This window comes from Zalophus californianus, chromosome 8 (genome assembly GCF_009762305.2).
Source record: "Zalophus californianus isolate mZalCal1 chromosome 8, mZalCal1.pri.v2, whole genome shotgun sequence".
Taxonomy (NCBI): Eukaryota; Metazoa; Chordata; class Mammalia; order Carnivora; family Otariidae; genus Zalophus; species Zalophus californianus.
Genome location: NC_045602.1, coordinates 126698117 through 126713250, shown reverse-complemented (window position 1 = coordinate 126713250; position 15134 = coordinate 126698117). Strand labels below are relative to the sequence as shown.

At 47.8% G+C, this 15134-nt stretch overlaps 1 protein-coding gene across 18 annotated transcripts in view; it reads left to right on the top strand.

Annotated features, from left to right (window-relative positions):
• The window catches only part of ZMYND8 (zinc finger MYND-type containing 8), a 139127-nt gene that overhangs the window by 93814 nt on the left and 30179 nt on the right, over positions 1-15134 (top strand). For all 18 annotated transcript variants that reach the window (XM_027621963.1, XM_027621964.1, XM_027621954.1 and 15 more), the window contains 2 exons: positions 2819-2959; positions 12932-13084. In XM_027621963.1, coding sequence (XP_027477764.1) covers positions 2819-2959; positions 12932-13084 — 294 coding nt within the window. The remainder of the gene's footprint in view (positions 1-2818; positions 2960-12931; positions 13085-15134) is intronic.

The window sequence follows — 15134 nt, the reverse complement described above, 5'->3', positions numbered from 1 at the left end:
TCTGACCTTTGCAGAGAGTGAACCAGACCCATCTCTACTGGCTCACCCTTATTCTTGCCATGTCCAAGTGCTGTGTTTAATTAAAAAAAAAAGGACGTATTTCTTAAACCTTCAATACTTAAGTTTTATTAACAAAGGAAACTTTATATGTCTGAAATTAAAGACTTTTTGTTCCAGTTATGTTTAAACTACAGAATTTCAAAAATAACAACTTTGCCTCTGTGCTTGCTGAATTCCCCTGCAGGACTACAAGTGGGGCAGGGCTCTGTTAGACCACCTGCTGGCTTCTCTTTCCTTACCACCCCCCCCCGCCCCCGCCCGCCCAGAGATTTGATTTGATTTTTTTAAAGTAATCTCTACATCTAGCATGGGGCTCGAACTCGTAATCCAAGGTCAAGAGTTGGATGCTCTTCCCCAGCCAGCCAGGTGCCCTGCCTTCCTTACTTTGTTCACAGGAGCTGTTATTATTAAGTCGGGAACTGTGGACTCTTTGTGGTTGAATTCTATGTGCAATAGCATGTTTACATGTGTTTTCGTTACGGCTCACCCTTTCTGGTTAGGCTTTTTTGTCAAAGTGCCTTGCAGTTGCACGCAGTGCTTTGGCTAGTAGAGGACCCTTCTTGCTCTACGTGGTTGCTAGTTTGTGTAGGAGAATACAGTGTGAGAGGCCCTGGTCTTTTATTCCTCCCAAAGAGGTTTCAGCCACTGCAAGTCTCTTTTGCAAGGAAGCAGGTAGAATACAAGTGAATGAGTAATAAAGAAAATCCCAAGACTAAAGATTTTATTGCTCATATGCTTACATATTTTGCAATGCCTTTACCTTTAATACCTTTGATGATTCTCTCTCTCTCTCTCTCTTTTTTTTTTGGTGGGCCAGGTACTTTAGTTCTACTAGTTCTACTTGTTATGGTACTAGTGGTTATAGTAACAGCGCTCGAACAGCGACTGCCTCTCTCATTGGACAAAAAGTTGTGTACCAGGTGTTGGGCCAGGCATTTGTCCATCCTTAGAGCAAAATGAAGTTAATTTACTATTAAAAAAAACTTAATTCTCAAAATAATTTCAAGTATTGATCGAGCCTTTGTGAAGGACCACTTGGCGTGCATTAGTGCATCTCACCTTCACCTGCCCTCCTCATTTGCAAGATGAGGTAAAGGATGCCCAGAGACAAGCCCACTTCATCCCTTTGTGGATTTATCAACCTCAGCACTACTGACCTTTGGGACCAAAGATAATTATTTGTTTCGGGGGGCTGTGCTTTATAGAATGTTGAGCAGCATCCCTGGTCTCCACCTATTAGATGCCAGTGGCACCCTCCCCTCCCCCAGTGGTGACAGCGAAAAATGTCTGCAGATGATACCCAGTGTGTCCTGGATGGCAAAATCACTCCTGGCCAAAAACTCCTGGTTTAGATGATTGAAACCGAAGCCCTCGAGGTTAATGGGGAAATAGAAAAAAATACCACACTGATAACAAATAATATAGTACTTAACTGATGCCAGGCACTGTTTAGATGATTATTTGATCATTACAACTTGATGAGGTAGGTACTTTTATTAGTCCCTTTGCATTATGTTATCAACATCCCTCTTTGAGGCTAGCAGGAAAGGAGATTCACAGACCTCGGGTAGCTTGCCCAAGGACACCCAGCAGGTCAGCTGCAGAGCTGGACTTTTAAAACCCAGTGTCTGGCTCCCGATACATGCTTGCAGCCACCCCTGTCTGTGTCTGGTCTTTACAACCCTTTGTTATATTAAAGCTAGCGCTGGCAGGCCCTGGAACTAGAGCTGAGCAGCTATATGAGTTTCACCCATTGGATCCTCACTTTGAGTATCTCCCATTTGGCAGGTGAAGAAACTGAGGCAAGCATCCACCAAAGTGTCTGAACACTTTTGAAGTCCCCAGGATGTCCCAATTTGTAACCCCCTTGCCATCAACAGCTTCTCTTAAGGACCAGATCATTGCAAAGTGCATGTTTCTTACGCGTCTGAGGAAGGCTGGCCATTTTGTTGTCTGGCACGAATTTAGTAACAGCACAGTCCCAGTAATGGCAGGCTATTTAGGCAAAGGGGCAGGATCTCCAGGATCTTCAGGAGGCATGGCCCATCTGAACACTCCATTTTGTCACATGGTGTGTTTTCTGTCCTACCCCCGACTCAGTGTGGATGAGGCTCAGGGGAGCAGTATATAGGTAGTTGTAAGGTATTTTTAAAAGACCTGGGCTTAGGTACGATTCTCTATCCTCCTTTAAAAGTTTGGAACATAGTAAGGAGGGAGATAATTGACCAGTGACGCCCTCACTCCATCTGGTGCTGAATTTGGCTTCATTCAGCGTCACAGAACCTTTGAAATGAGAAGCCGGAGATCTCCCAAGGGGTCGACTTGGCCTCCGGCAGGTGCAATGCCTGTGCAAGCCAGCTCCTGCATCTCCCACAAATGGATGGCATGCCATTTGTAAGCCTGGCTCCGGTCTCTGCATCTGGACTGTGGTGGGGGCTGGTTTAATCTCTGTTTATTTTGAGATTTACACCCGTGAATGGGCCAAACCAATTTCAGTGGCAGCTTAGCCGATTTGTCTTAGAGCTTTGTGTTTAGTAGAATGACTGGGGAGGCCTTCTTCCTTCGAAGCTTTAACGGTTTAACATTGGGTTAAAGCCTGTGCTTGACATAAATGGCCAGCCCTTCCCGCTGCTCCCCATCTGTGGCGCTCTAGGGGCTTTGTTGAAATCAAATACAGTTTCTCTCCTCTCCCCCTAAAAAGTTTCATTTATTTATTTATTTGTAAATTCGTTTTTTAACAATGAACGTACTTTTTCAGCTTCACCAGCCTCTGCAAAGACGGGACAAGCAGGGAGTTTATCCGGCAGCCCGAAAACTTTCTCTCCTCAAGCGTCAACACCCATCACGACGAAAACGGACAAAACATCCACCACTGGAAGCATCCTGAATCTTAACTTGGGTCAGTGGGAATTTTTGGAAGTCTCTTTCTGCGGCAACTATGAATATTGTTGCAAGTTGTGATGTCCTCTTTTGTGTGTGGTTCTTGACCTCTGAACTCTTCTCTCTTTGCAAAATATTTAAAAGGTACACTGGACAAAGATGAAGAGAGGTTGGTAAGGGGAGCAAGTAAGGGATTTCCTGGGGCTTGTTGACATGTAAAGTTGTTTCATCTTGAAGTACCTTAGGCTGGTGTTTACAACCATTTCTTGCCCTTGACCCCAGTAACCTGGTTCTTATATGTGTGTATGTATAGGTTTTTTGTTTTTGTTCTTTTTTTTAAAGATTTATTTATTTGAGAGAAAGAGCACATGAGCTCGGGGAGGGGCAGAGGGAGAGAGAGAATCTCAAGCAGACTCCGCACAGAGCCTGGAGGCTGTCAAGGGGCTTGATCTTATGACCCCAAGACCATGACCTGAGCTGAAATCAAGAGTCGGTCACTTAACTGACTGAGTCACTCAGGCACCACCCTATGTGTGTATATATGTTTGATGTTTTATATGCACACACACACGATGTACATAAAGTTTTATGAATCAGTATTTACTTTATGTGCAGTATATTTTGATATATTGTTTTCTTAATTCTCTCCTAATTTTTTAAAAAAATGCTGGTCTTTATCCCTGACTTAGTAGGTTGTATTTTCCCACCATTGGAGTTCTTTTGGTTTTTTAATTTTTAATTTATTTATTTTTAAAAGATTTTATTTATTCAGAGAGAGAGAGAGAGAGAGAGAGAGAGAGTAAGCACAACTGGGGAGGGAGGGGTAGAGGGAAAGGGAGAAGCAGACTCCCCGCTGAGTGGGGAGCCCGACGTGGGACTCAGTCCCAGGACCCTGAGACCATGACCTGAGCCGAAGGCAGATGCTTAACCAACTGAACCACCCAGGCGCCCCTCATTTGTTTTTTTTTTTTTTTTTTTTGAAGCACTACCTTTGGCAAAAGTCTTCAGAAAAATTATCACCAGAAATGCGAAATATCCATTTGTGAAGTTATTTTATTGATTCATTCCATCATGATCTTTGATTTTTATTGAGCATCTATTACATGCTGTGTGCTATTTCAGGCACGGGGCAGGGAGTGGTGAGCAAGGGCCCTGCTCTTATGCAGAGCTTGGTTCTAGAGAGTGAGAAACAAATAAGGTAAAGAAACAAGACAGTTCACCCCGTGAGAGAAGGTAGAGTGTGCTGACATGATAAGGAGAGAGATACGCAGGATGGGGGTGGTTTGGAAGAGGCTGTGTTTAGGGAAGGCCTCTGTGAGGTAGTATTTAAACGTAGATTTGCCTGACAAGAAAAACCAGCCATCCCTGTATTGGGGGAGGAAAACGTTGTAGGAGGAACTAGAGATTTACAGGCCTTGGGGTAAGGGATGAACTCTGTGCTGTAGGAATGACAGGGAGGCCCAGGTGGCCTGTCCCAGTGGGTAAAGGGGAAAAGTTGAGTAGCTGAGGTCCGTCAGCCCTGGGACCCTGGGGCGGACCCTGGGGCGGACCGTGGGGCGGACCGTGGGGCGGGCCGTGGGGCGGAGCTGTTGGAGCAGTGGAGGGATATGAACTGAGCATTTTAGAAGGACCACGCTGAGTGCCGTGTTGAAAATAGCCTGTCACCTGTTCTTCCCCTGGGACAGTTCCCTCATTCCCCTCCAGGGGACACTTGGCAATATCTGGAGACATTTTTGGTTGTCACAGCTGGGAAGGGAGGCTCGCGAATGCAGGGTTTTAGGAAGGGAGGGAGGGGCCGCCCCCTGTGCGGAGTGATGCTCACGTGTGAATTCACAGCCTCTGGAGGCCGGTACTCTCCAGGTTGATCTTGTCCTGCAGTGCCCTTCCAGACGGAGAGACGGAGGTCTGCAGGGGAGCCAGCAGGCGGCAGGGCTGGAGGAGGCCCTTGTCTCCACGGAGCCCAGAGCCTGGCTCATCCTGGCTCCCACCTTAGTGCAGCTTGGATGTGGTCCAGCAGGCAGAGTGGTAACTTTTGGGGCCCCAGCTCAGATTGGCTGGTGCGAATTGCTCATTTGCACAAAAGGGGCCCCGTTTGCTCCCTTGGGGATTGGTCCTTGATCTCAGCAGTGTGGTGAGCTTTCTCATACCCTCCCTCCACCTCCACACCCCAAAAAGGAACACTGTGCAGAGGCAGTTCTCATGGTCATGTTTCTTCTCTGCCAGTCGTGTGGTAAGAATAGCTCCTTCCCTAAGCCAGGCAGTCTTGGACATCCTTGTGATGGTTGGGGGGTCTTTTGGTTTGGCTTACCTGTGGTGGCAGTGAAGGATTTCTTCCCGTTGTGTGGGACCCGAGGCTCTCGTATGCAGAAGTGTCCCCCTCTCCAGCTTCTTCCATTCCAGGACACACGCCTTGTCAGTAGGAACGAAAGCATTGGGCTGGCATTTCAGTTACCTAACAGGAAGAGGATCAGAGAGGGACCAGTGAAAACTGTCGTGGCTGGGTAGAAGGATCAGACAGTGGAGGGAAGTTCTAAATAATCCTCAAGAGCTTGTCTGGGGATGGGGCAGGTGCTTTATATGGGATTTCTTTTTTTTTGTTTTTCCTTTTTAAGTAGGCTCCACACCCAGCGTGGAGCCCAGTGGAGGGCTTGAACTCATGACCCTGAGATCAAGACCTGAGCTGAGATCAAGAGTCAGACACTTAACCGACTGAGCCACCCAGGCACCCCATGGGGCTTTTTTTTACGTCTGGCATCCACGTAACTACTTTGAGCAGACAGAAATGAGACCGCGCTGGGGATGCTGACAACACTATTATATCTAACAAAACGGTATTTCATCAAAACAAAAACAAAAACAAAAAACTGGAAAAGACAAAATTAGAGAGATGGAAACCGGGAGTGATTGTGGGGGATGTTGGGGTGGGGGAGGGTTTGACTACAAACTACAGAGGGATTCTTTGGCCTTTGACATTGTTCTGCGTTCTGTGTGTGGTGGTGGTTACACATACCTATATGCGGGTGTTAAAACTCCTACAACTGTATTTCCCCCCAGATTTCACTCTCTGTAAATTAAAACTATTAAAAAAATACAACAGCCTTCAAGGTAGATAATAGCCCCATTTCAGTGAGGTAGAAGAAACTGGGGCGGGGGCGCCTGGGTGGCTCAGTTGTTAAGCATCTGCCTTCAGCTCAGGTCATGGTCCCAGGGTCATGGGATTGAGCCCTGAATCGGGCTCTCTGCTTGGCGGGAAGCCTGCTTCTCCCTCTCCGACTCCCCCTGCTTGTGTTCCCTCTCTCGCTGTGTCTCCCTCTGTCATATAAATAAAATCTTTAAAAAAAAAAAAAAAAAAAAGAAACGGCACAGAGAAGCAGTTAACCTGCCCAGCCAGGATCACCTGTGGTCTGCGGTCACGTTTGGCCTTGTGGACTCAGGCCTGTCTGCCTTGTAGTTTATGCTCTTAGCCATGATATGTGAGCCGACACGCTGCAAGATGGGGCCGTGTTTGGATGCTGGTGGGCCCTGGACACTGCCTCTCATGCCCTTGGGTAAGTTGGCCTAGCTGTAGGGGTCAGGGGGTGAGGTGACGATTTTGAACAGGCAATCCCGTGGAGGACAGATTGGTTTTCTGAAGGATGCAGCTCCCCCAAGTTAGTTGAACCTGTGTTGTCAGACTCTGAACACAGAAATGCAGATTTTTATATGAACTCTCCTCGTTTTTAAAAGTCGGCAATCAGTTGCATTAAAAAATGAAAACTCTTTTTTGGGCAAAACAAATAAATCCAACCCAAAATACAAAAACCCAGCCCAGTGGGACATCTGTTGGATTTGTGATTCTTAGAGTTAATTGTGGCACATGACAAAGGGGAAAGCTTTTACAGAGACTGTTTTCTCCCTGCTTGCTAATGTACAGGCCCCTCACTTGCTGTCTCAGGCCTCCTGTCTGCTCTAAAACAAGGAGCCGAAGCCTGGTGGATGGTTACAGCCCCTTTCTGTGACTGTATGGAAAATAAGTCATGAATAAGAACGAGAGAAGGAAGGCCTGATTGTTTTCTTCTAGACTACCGTTTGCTTCTCTGGGAATCTCATCTTCTCTTAACACACAGGGTGTTTGCTTTGGGCTGAACAAACACAGCAGTTCAGTGATCCTGTTGGTGACACAAACGTGTCTGGATGCTCAGTCAGAGATGCGGACAGCAATGTGAAGTTGTCAGACCCACAGCGTTGCTGCATGTTTATTCCTTTGCTGTCACTGATGGGAGGTCTCCTTTCTTTCTCTGGATAAAGTGATACCTTGAAGTCAGGCGTCCTTTGAGAGCCTGGATGCAACACTGGAGGCCCAGGCTTCCCACAGGCTGCCTTGATTTTTTTTTTTCCCCCCCCAGTGGGTGAAGTGAGGAAGATCTCTGCTTGGCTTTGATTGATAAGAGATATTTGCCAGGGTCTCTGGTCTGGAGGATTATTGTTTCCTCGAAGGAGCCACCATTTTGTAGCTCCAGGAAGTCCACCCATTATAGTCACCCAGCAGCTTTTGAACAAAGGAAATCTATTTCTTTTTTTTTTTTTTTCTTTTTTCCCCTTGAGAGAGGGAGCTTGCGAGAGGGGGTAGTTTGGGGGGTATGCAGAGGGAAAGGGAGAAGGAGAATCCCAAGCAGCCCCAGAGCCTCATGCGCGGCTTGATATCATGACCCTGAGATCATGACCTGAGCCAAAATCAGGAGTGGGACAATTAACCAACTGAGCCACCCAGGCACTCCAAGAAATCTCCTTTTTTTTTTAATTGAAAAATACATGCTTATATTTTCTTGAAAAGTTTATTATGAGTCATGAAGGCACGTGGTAAGAGAAATTTCAAAGGACAGAAAGATGTTTAATGAAAAGCCAGCCTGTCCATAACCTCTGATCACCTGTCTCTGTGCCCCTCCCAACAAATGACCATGGTTACCTCTCTTTAGTTTCTGGGAGAGCTCCTCTATATATACACCAGGAGTTTTCAACCTGGGTGATTTTTGTTTGGGAGTGTCTGGAGATACTATTATTATTATTATTATTTTTATTTATTTTATTTTATTTTTTTCAAAGATTTTATTTATTCATGACAGACAGAGAGAGCGAGAGAGAGAAGCAGAGGGAGAAGCAGGCTCCCAAAGAGCAGGGAGCCCGATGCGGGACTCGATCCCAGGACCCTGGGATCATGACCTGAGCCGAAGGCAGACGCTTAACGACTGAGCCACCCAGGTGCCCATATTATTATTATTTTTAAAGATTTTATTTATTTATTTGACAGAGAGAGAGAGAGCGAGAGAGGGAACACAAGCAGGGGGAGTGGGAGAGGGAGAAGCAGGCTTCCTGCGGAGCGGGGACCCCGATGTGGGGCTCAATCCCAGGACCCTGGACCCTCAGACGCTTAACAACTGAGCCACCCAGGCGCCCCTGGAGAAGTTATTTTTAAGTAATCTCCACACCCAGTGTGGGGTGTGGAGATCAAGAGCGGCACGCTCCACCGACAGAGCCAGCCGGGCGTGCCCCTAGAGACATTTTTATGTCACAACTGGGATACGGGTGCTGCTGGCACCCGGTGGGTAGAGGCCAGCAAAGCGCTGACCGTCCTACAATGCACAGGACAGCCCCCAGCCTCCCACCTCCTTACCCATCCCCCCAAAGACTTATCCAGCCCCAAATACCAATAGTGCCAACATCGAGACACCCCAAGAACACAAATATTCAGATCTGTGCTCCATTTCCTTCTTTTCTCCCCACACCAATGCTAACGTGTTCTGTCAGTTGTTACCTTCGTTTTCACTAAACAGGTTGGCTTTTCCAGAACAGCACATAAAGGTCTGCTACGGTTTTATTGTAGCAGCCGTATTTTGTTGCACTTCAAGATGAAGTGTTGACTTATTTACCTGGGCACCTTCTGTGTTGGCTCTAGGTTGTTTTGCTGTTGAAAACAGCTGCAGTGAAGACCCTTTTGGCCCTTGTGGGAGCGTAGCTGTAGGATGAGTTCCTAGAAGTAGAATCTCTGGTCAGAGACCGTGTGTGGTTGACGTTTTGAGAGATACTGCCAAATTGCCCTCTAAAGGGATGCTTCTGATTTATGCTCCCACCAGAAATGTAAGATCGTGTCTCTTTCTCTAGCGTTGGTATTTTTTTTCCTCCCTGGTTTCCATTTATAGCCTAAGCTGTCTTAATATCAGCAGAAAAGTTCAAAATGTTGGCAGCAAAGGTGGATTCTGAAAATATTCCTGATATAGAAGGGCAAGGGTAGAAGTAGTCCCGATAAGCCACTATTAGCTAAACGAGAAAGAAGCTCTTCTTTCCTCCCTGTGGAGGAGAGGGAAACTCAAAACGCAGCTGAAAATTAGAGAAAGTTAATTAGATTTGGCTAAACTCCTGAAGGTCTGCTCCCAGGGACCTGATCCCAGCCCCCTCCTGGCTTCTGGTGGTTTCTTGTTAGAATAAACATTAATGTAGCTTATTGACCGGAGAAACCCTAACTGTAAAATGAGGTGCTTTAACCTTCTTTTCATTCCTCTTGATTATGAGTATTTCAGAGTTCAGCCTTTTTAAGCTAAAGTTAAGAGATCGCATTTACTGTTAGACACATAGTTACGCACATAAACAGGAGTATTCTGGCGAGGTGTAGGTCTCTCTTAATGAACCCTAGGTTTAGAAGGTTAACACAGATATACAAAAGTTAAGGCAAATCAGGAGAAGTTTTCTTTTTTTGTTTTTCTTAAAGATTTATGCGCATGAGCGGTGGGGAGGGGGAGAGGAAGGAGGAGAGCAGCAGAGTCCCTGTTGAACATGGAGCCTGACTTGGGGCTCGATCTCACAACCCTGAGATCATGACCTGAGCCTTAACTGACTGAGCCATCCAGGCGCCCCAGGAGGAGTTTTTTTTACTCACATAGAAGATGGGACTAATACAGGGTTTCTCAGCCTTAGCTGCCAGTTAGAATCATCTTGGGTACTTTTTTTTTTATCTTACTATTTTTTTTTAAGTAGGCTTCATGCCCAATGGGAGGCTTGAACTCATGACCCTGAGATCAAGAGTCACATGCTCAACCGACCGAGCCAGCCTGGCAGCCTTTCAGGGGCACTTTATTTATTTATTTATTTTCCCAAAGATTTTATTTATTTATTTATGTATTTGACAGAGACAGAGACACAGCGAGAGAGGGAACACAAGCAGGGGGAGTGGGAGAGGGAGAAGCGGGCTCCCCGCTGAGCAGGGAGCCCGAAATGGGGGTTCGATCCCAGGACTCTGGGATCATGACCTGAGCCAAAGGCAGCCACCCAACCAACTGAGCCACCCAGGCGCCCCTGTCAGGGGTACTTTAAAGGGCCAGTGTCCAGACCTTCTCTTAGGCCATTTAATTCACTTTCTCTGGGAGGGGGACCAAGGCATTGGGGTTTTTTTTTTTTTTTTTTAAAGCTCTATAGGTGATTTCATTGTGCAGCCAAGATGAGCAGTCGGTGCATTAGAAATGGGGATGGTAAATTTTATGGCCTTTGGACCAAATCTAGCCCCCCACCTCTTTTTGTAAATAAAGTTTTATTGGAACACAGTGTCATCAATTTGTTTACATATTATTTATGGCCACTTTGGCATCAGAGCCTATATGGCCTGCAGAGCCCAGTTTACTCTCTGGTGTTTTACAGAAAGTTTGTTGAGTCCTGGTAGAGTAGATGGTGTTTTTTTTTGGTAACTGCTGTGTGGAACATTATTGAGGACACCAATGGAAAGTGGTTTTGTGAGATACTTCTTTGACAACTTTGTACTTAAAAGGCTGCCTTTTCCCTTAGGAATCCAGCCCGCTTTCTCATTTCTGAAAGCGGAAGTCATGAGACAGGCTTCCTGTCCTTCCCCCCTTTCCTGTCACGTCCGCGTCTTAACTGTTGAGACCTCAAGTCCTTCTCGTCCTGCTCTTGAATTGGACGCTTCTGTTTTCTTGCAGTTTTCCTGGCCCTCTTCCTCCTCCGTTTCCACCTTGCTGTTTTATTACTGTTTGACTCCGTGTGTTCTCTTTGTAAGGTGCTTCTCGGGTAAATTTGCATGAAGATTCTTTCCCCCTTCCAAGTGCCTGTGCCTTTACCCCATCCTCTCTGTGAGCATGTCCGGTCCTGTACACACATACGCACACGGATGCTCACGCACATGGACACACACACTCCCAGGTGGATATGATTTTAGAGCCTTGAGACCTTTCTCGCAGGACAAGGATGGTATTTGCTTGCTGTAAGCAACTCACACCCAGAATCTCCCTGAGGGCTGCCCCCCCCCCCCCCGAGTATGTTTTTGGTAAAGGGCCCTTCCTAATCTTACCTTGGTGGGGACCTCATTACGGTGATAAGTCATCGTGGAGCCGTTCCTTGCTCTGGTTAGCTGTGAGTGGGCCGGGTGGGGCTCTTGGGAGGCTGCCTCCCTCCAGTCGCTTTAAAGGAACAAATCTGGGGTGCCTGGGTGGCTCAGTCAGTTAAGCGGCTGCCTTCGGCTCGGGTCATGATCCCAGGGTCCTGGGATTGAGCCCCACGTCGGACTCCCTGCTCAGTGGAGAGTCTGCTCCTCCCTCTCCCTCTGCCTGCCTCTTTGCCTACTTGTGCTCTCTCTCTATCTCTCTGTCAAAGAATAAATACAATCTTTAAAAAAAAAAATAAAGGAACAAATCTGTAGGTATGCAGGGTGAGAGACTGCCCTGTTCCTGGGTGAAGGGGCAGGTGCATGGGTCATGTTGGAAAATGGAAACGAGAAGAGAGTGAAGGTTTTGAGCAGCCTTCATAGTCCAGCCCTCAGACTATACCTTGGGCCTCTTGCACAGCCTGCTGGTTGGAGGTGGCACTTGGGGTGGGGTAGCAGGGAGATGGGGGACGTCTGAGAGTGAGCTCCCAGGTGAGGGCAGCAGGCTCAGAAGTGGCTTCTCATCTTTGTCCTTGATGGATGCCACACGCTTTCCAGCTGTGTTTCTGGGATCGGCCAGGGCAGGGCATGTGCCCGCATTTTCTGCTTGGGTTCGGTTGGAGAGGGAGGGGGCACGCCAGAGGATGGCAGGCAGGGTGGCTGAAAGTGGTCCCTGCCTGTGAAGTCTCATTGCATTCTGGGACTGTGCAGACACCTTCGTTTTATGCCTTTCTCCTGTTTCAGGGGGTACTAGAGGAGGTGGGGAAGGAATTCAAGCAATGCAAGCTCACAGACCCTTGGAATCTGATCTAGTTGGTCATATAAGGAGCCCATGGTCGAAGTGGGGAGGGTGGCCGGACCCTTGGCCCTGAGTCCTCCGTCAGAGCCCTTTGCCTGGGACGAGGGCGAGGAGCTTGCAGTGTATCTGAGTGAGAAGACACAGGTTGAATATCCAGGGCTAATCTGTTCACCTGTCTTCAGATGGATGCCTGGACCAAAAGGAGGAGGTCTGCCTCTCTGGCATTCGCCATCCTTTTCTGACTTGAGCTCCAGTCTCGGGTCGACTAGGAACGAAAAGTGAAGTCTGTGGTAAATGAGGAATCGGACCTCCAGTTATGTGTGTGCGCTCCGGGGTGGCCTTGTGGCGGGGAGGCGCTCAGCGTCTCTTGGGTACAAGCCCTCTCTGATCTGGGCCTGGAGTTAAAAAGCACACTCTGGCCAGACTCGGTGTGACTTTATCTGCTGATACTGAGATTGAATATATTACTGTAACCTTCGGCTTTCGAGCTCCCTAATGACGCGGAGTTCCACAGACAACCATCTGGCTGGGATTGTGCATTTTAAATATTGAAAGCCACCCAGGCGACTGTTCAGCAGACTGGGTAAATCTGCCAAATGTGTTCTCGGGCTATTATCTCCAAATCAGCACGTCGTCGAGCAGATGATGTTGGGACAAACAGTAAGAAGGTTTGAGGTTTCTCTCCCTGCCGTGTTCTAGAGCGCGTGTTTGTGAGAAGGAAGCTAAGTGGTGAGCGTTGCCTGTTCCTCCGGCCAGCGCCTGCCTGATGAGGGGGTGACCATGTCTTCCAGATCGGAGCAAGGCCGAGATGGACCTGAAGGAGCTGAGCGAGTCGGTCCAGCAGCAGACGGCGCCTGTTCCTCTCATCTCGCCTAAGCGGCAGATCCGCAGCAGGTTCCAGCTAAATCTTGACAAGACCATAGAGAGTTGCAAAGCACAATTAGGTATGTCCTTTGGTTTGCTCGCCCAGGCACTGTCACCACCATCACCGTTAACTCTTTGTAGGGTCACGGCCTGGATGAAGCCAGAATTGGACCTTAGCTGCTGTTAGCAGCTGCTTGACCTTGGCCTTGTGTGTGCTACTGAGGTATAGCTCCACTCTGGGCAGAATGTTTCCGATTTGCTAGTTAGTGGTTCAGAAGGGTTCTTTGTGGGTTTTTTGTTTGTTTGTTTGTTTAAGATTATTTGAGGGAGAGAAATCACAAGTGCAGGCGCGGGGCAGAGGGCGAGGGAGAAGCCGACTCCCTGCTGAGCAGGGAGCCCGATGCGGGGCTCGATCCCCGGAACCTGAGATCATGATCCGAGCCAAAGGCAGATGCTTAACCAACTGAGCCACCCAGGCGCCCCTTGAAGGGTTCTTTGAATTCCACCCAGCTTATTCTCTGGTTGTGGCAGCCTGCAGGCTTGAGGTGCAGGTGGTAGGGGAGTTTGAAAGTGGAAGGATCCTCCTGAGTTTGCCCCTATGCTCCCTGTCCGTGCACGTCAGGTTCCTACTGTCAGGATCAAGTGTGTTCCACACATGTCCAACACAAACTTTTCTGCTGCGGACTGAGCCCTTCCCACTCGGCACACGCGTCCTGCTTCTATACCTGTTGCCTCCCTTCCTCTTCCCCGTGCTGCCTGCCTTCACACTGCCTACCTAAATCCTTTCCCTCAGGCTGAGCTCAGGCATCACCTCCTCCAGGAAGTCTCCTCTGGTTGCCCTCCCCTCCCCATCTGCCGCCTCCTGTGGCACTGTACTGCTTGGAAGCATCAGCAGTCTCTGTGTTGGGGGAGGGGTTCCCTCTGGACTGGAAGCTAGACTGGAAGCTCCTAGAGGACAGGGAGGTTGCCTTATAAGCATTTATGTTCTCCATGGTACTTGGTCTTGTGTACATAGTAGATGCTCTGGAATATTCGTTGACTAAGTAAACAAAGCCAGGAGGGTATTTGCAGAGAAGTAGGGGATGGCTGGCCTCAGGAGAGAGAGCCACACCAGGGTGAGGTTTACAGTGTCTGGGTGCTATGGGCCTTGGGATGAGTAAGCTGTAGTCAGGAGTCATCCAGAGGGGCCAGAGGAAGGCGTTTCTTATTGGATTTTCTGTTTGGTTAGGACTTTGAATGGCATGGCTGAAATTTTGCAGGCCATTTAAATAATGCGCCTTGGGTCCTTCCATGCAGCTGGTCTAACTCCTTGATTTATTATTAACGTTAATAAGAATTTTAATATTTCTGTTTACCGACTGTTTCCTGCATACCTTGCACTGTACTATGCACGGTGCATAAATTGTCCTGGGAGGTTGATACCATTATCAGTTCCATTTTGCAGATGAAGAAACTGAAGCTCAGAGAGCTAGGTCACTAGTTCAGTGTCACGCAGTGAATAAAAGTGCAAGAGCAAGATTTGAATTCATGTCCTTTGGGCTCTGGTATCCAAGCCTTTTTTATCACAAATGTGGTCACATTTGTACTTGTGTCTCACTGTTAACTACCGTGGCATAAGCCTTAGGGGCCCAGAAGTTATACCAGATCTGAGTTTTTGTATTTTGGCTTCTCCTGGTTTGGATTGAGCCCTGGTGGAGGCATATAATTCTATAATGATTTTGCTGGGCTGCTCATGGTTTTTGTCTGTTTGCAGGTTTCCTTTCAGTGTGTCTGGGTCAGGACAGTGACCTCACTCATGGGGGCCATGGCTCTAGAATGAAGACAGTACAGATTGGGTTTTTCTCATTTCAGCATTTTAGGGTATAGTCTTGTTTACCTGTGGCCAGATGACACTCATTATTGGGAGCAGGACACATAAATGGGTTAAATGGAATATGCTTTTGCCCATTTGTGTGTGTGTGTGTGTGTGTGTGTGAGAGAGAGAGAGAGAGAGAGAGAGAGAGAGAGAGAGAAAGAGTGAGAAACATCTGCTATGTTGTCATTTTGTCTGGCTTTGGATAGAGATGTGACTTTGCTCTTGACTCCGCTGTCCGTGGAAGAACAGGGCAGACAGAATGGTGGCTCGCCTCT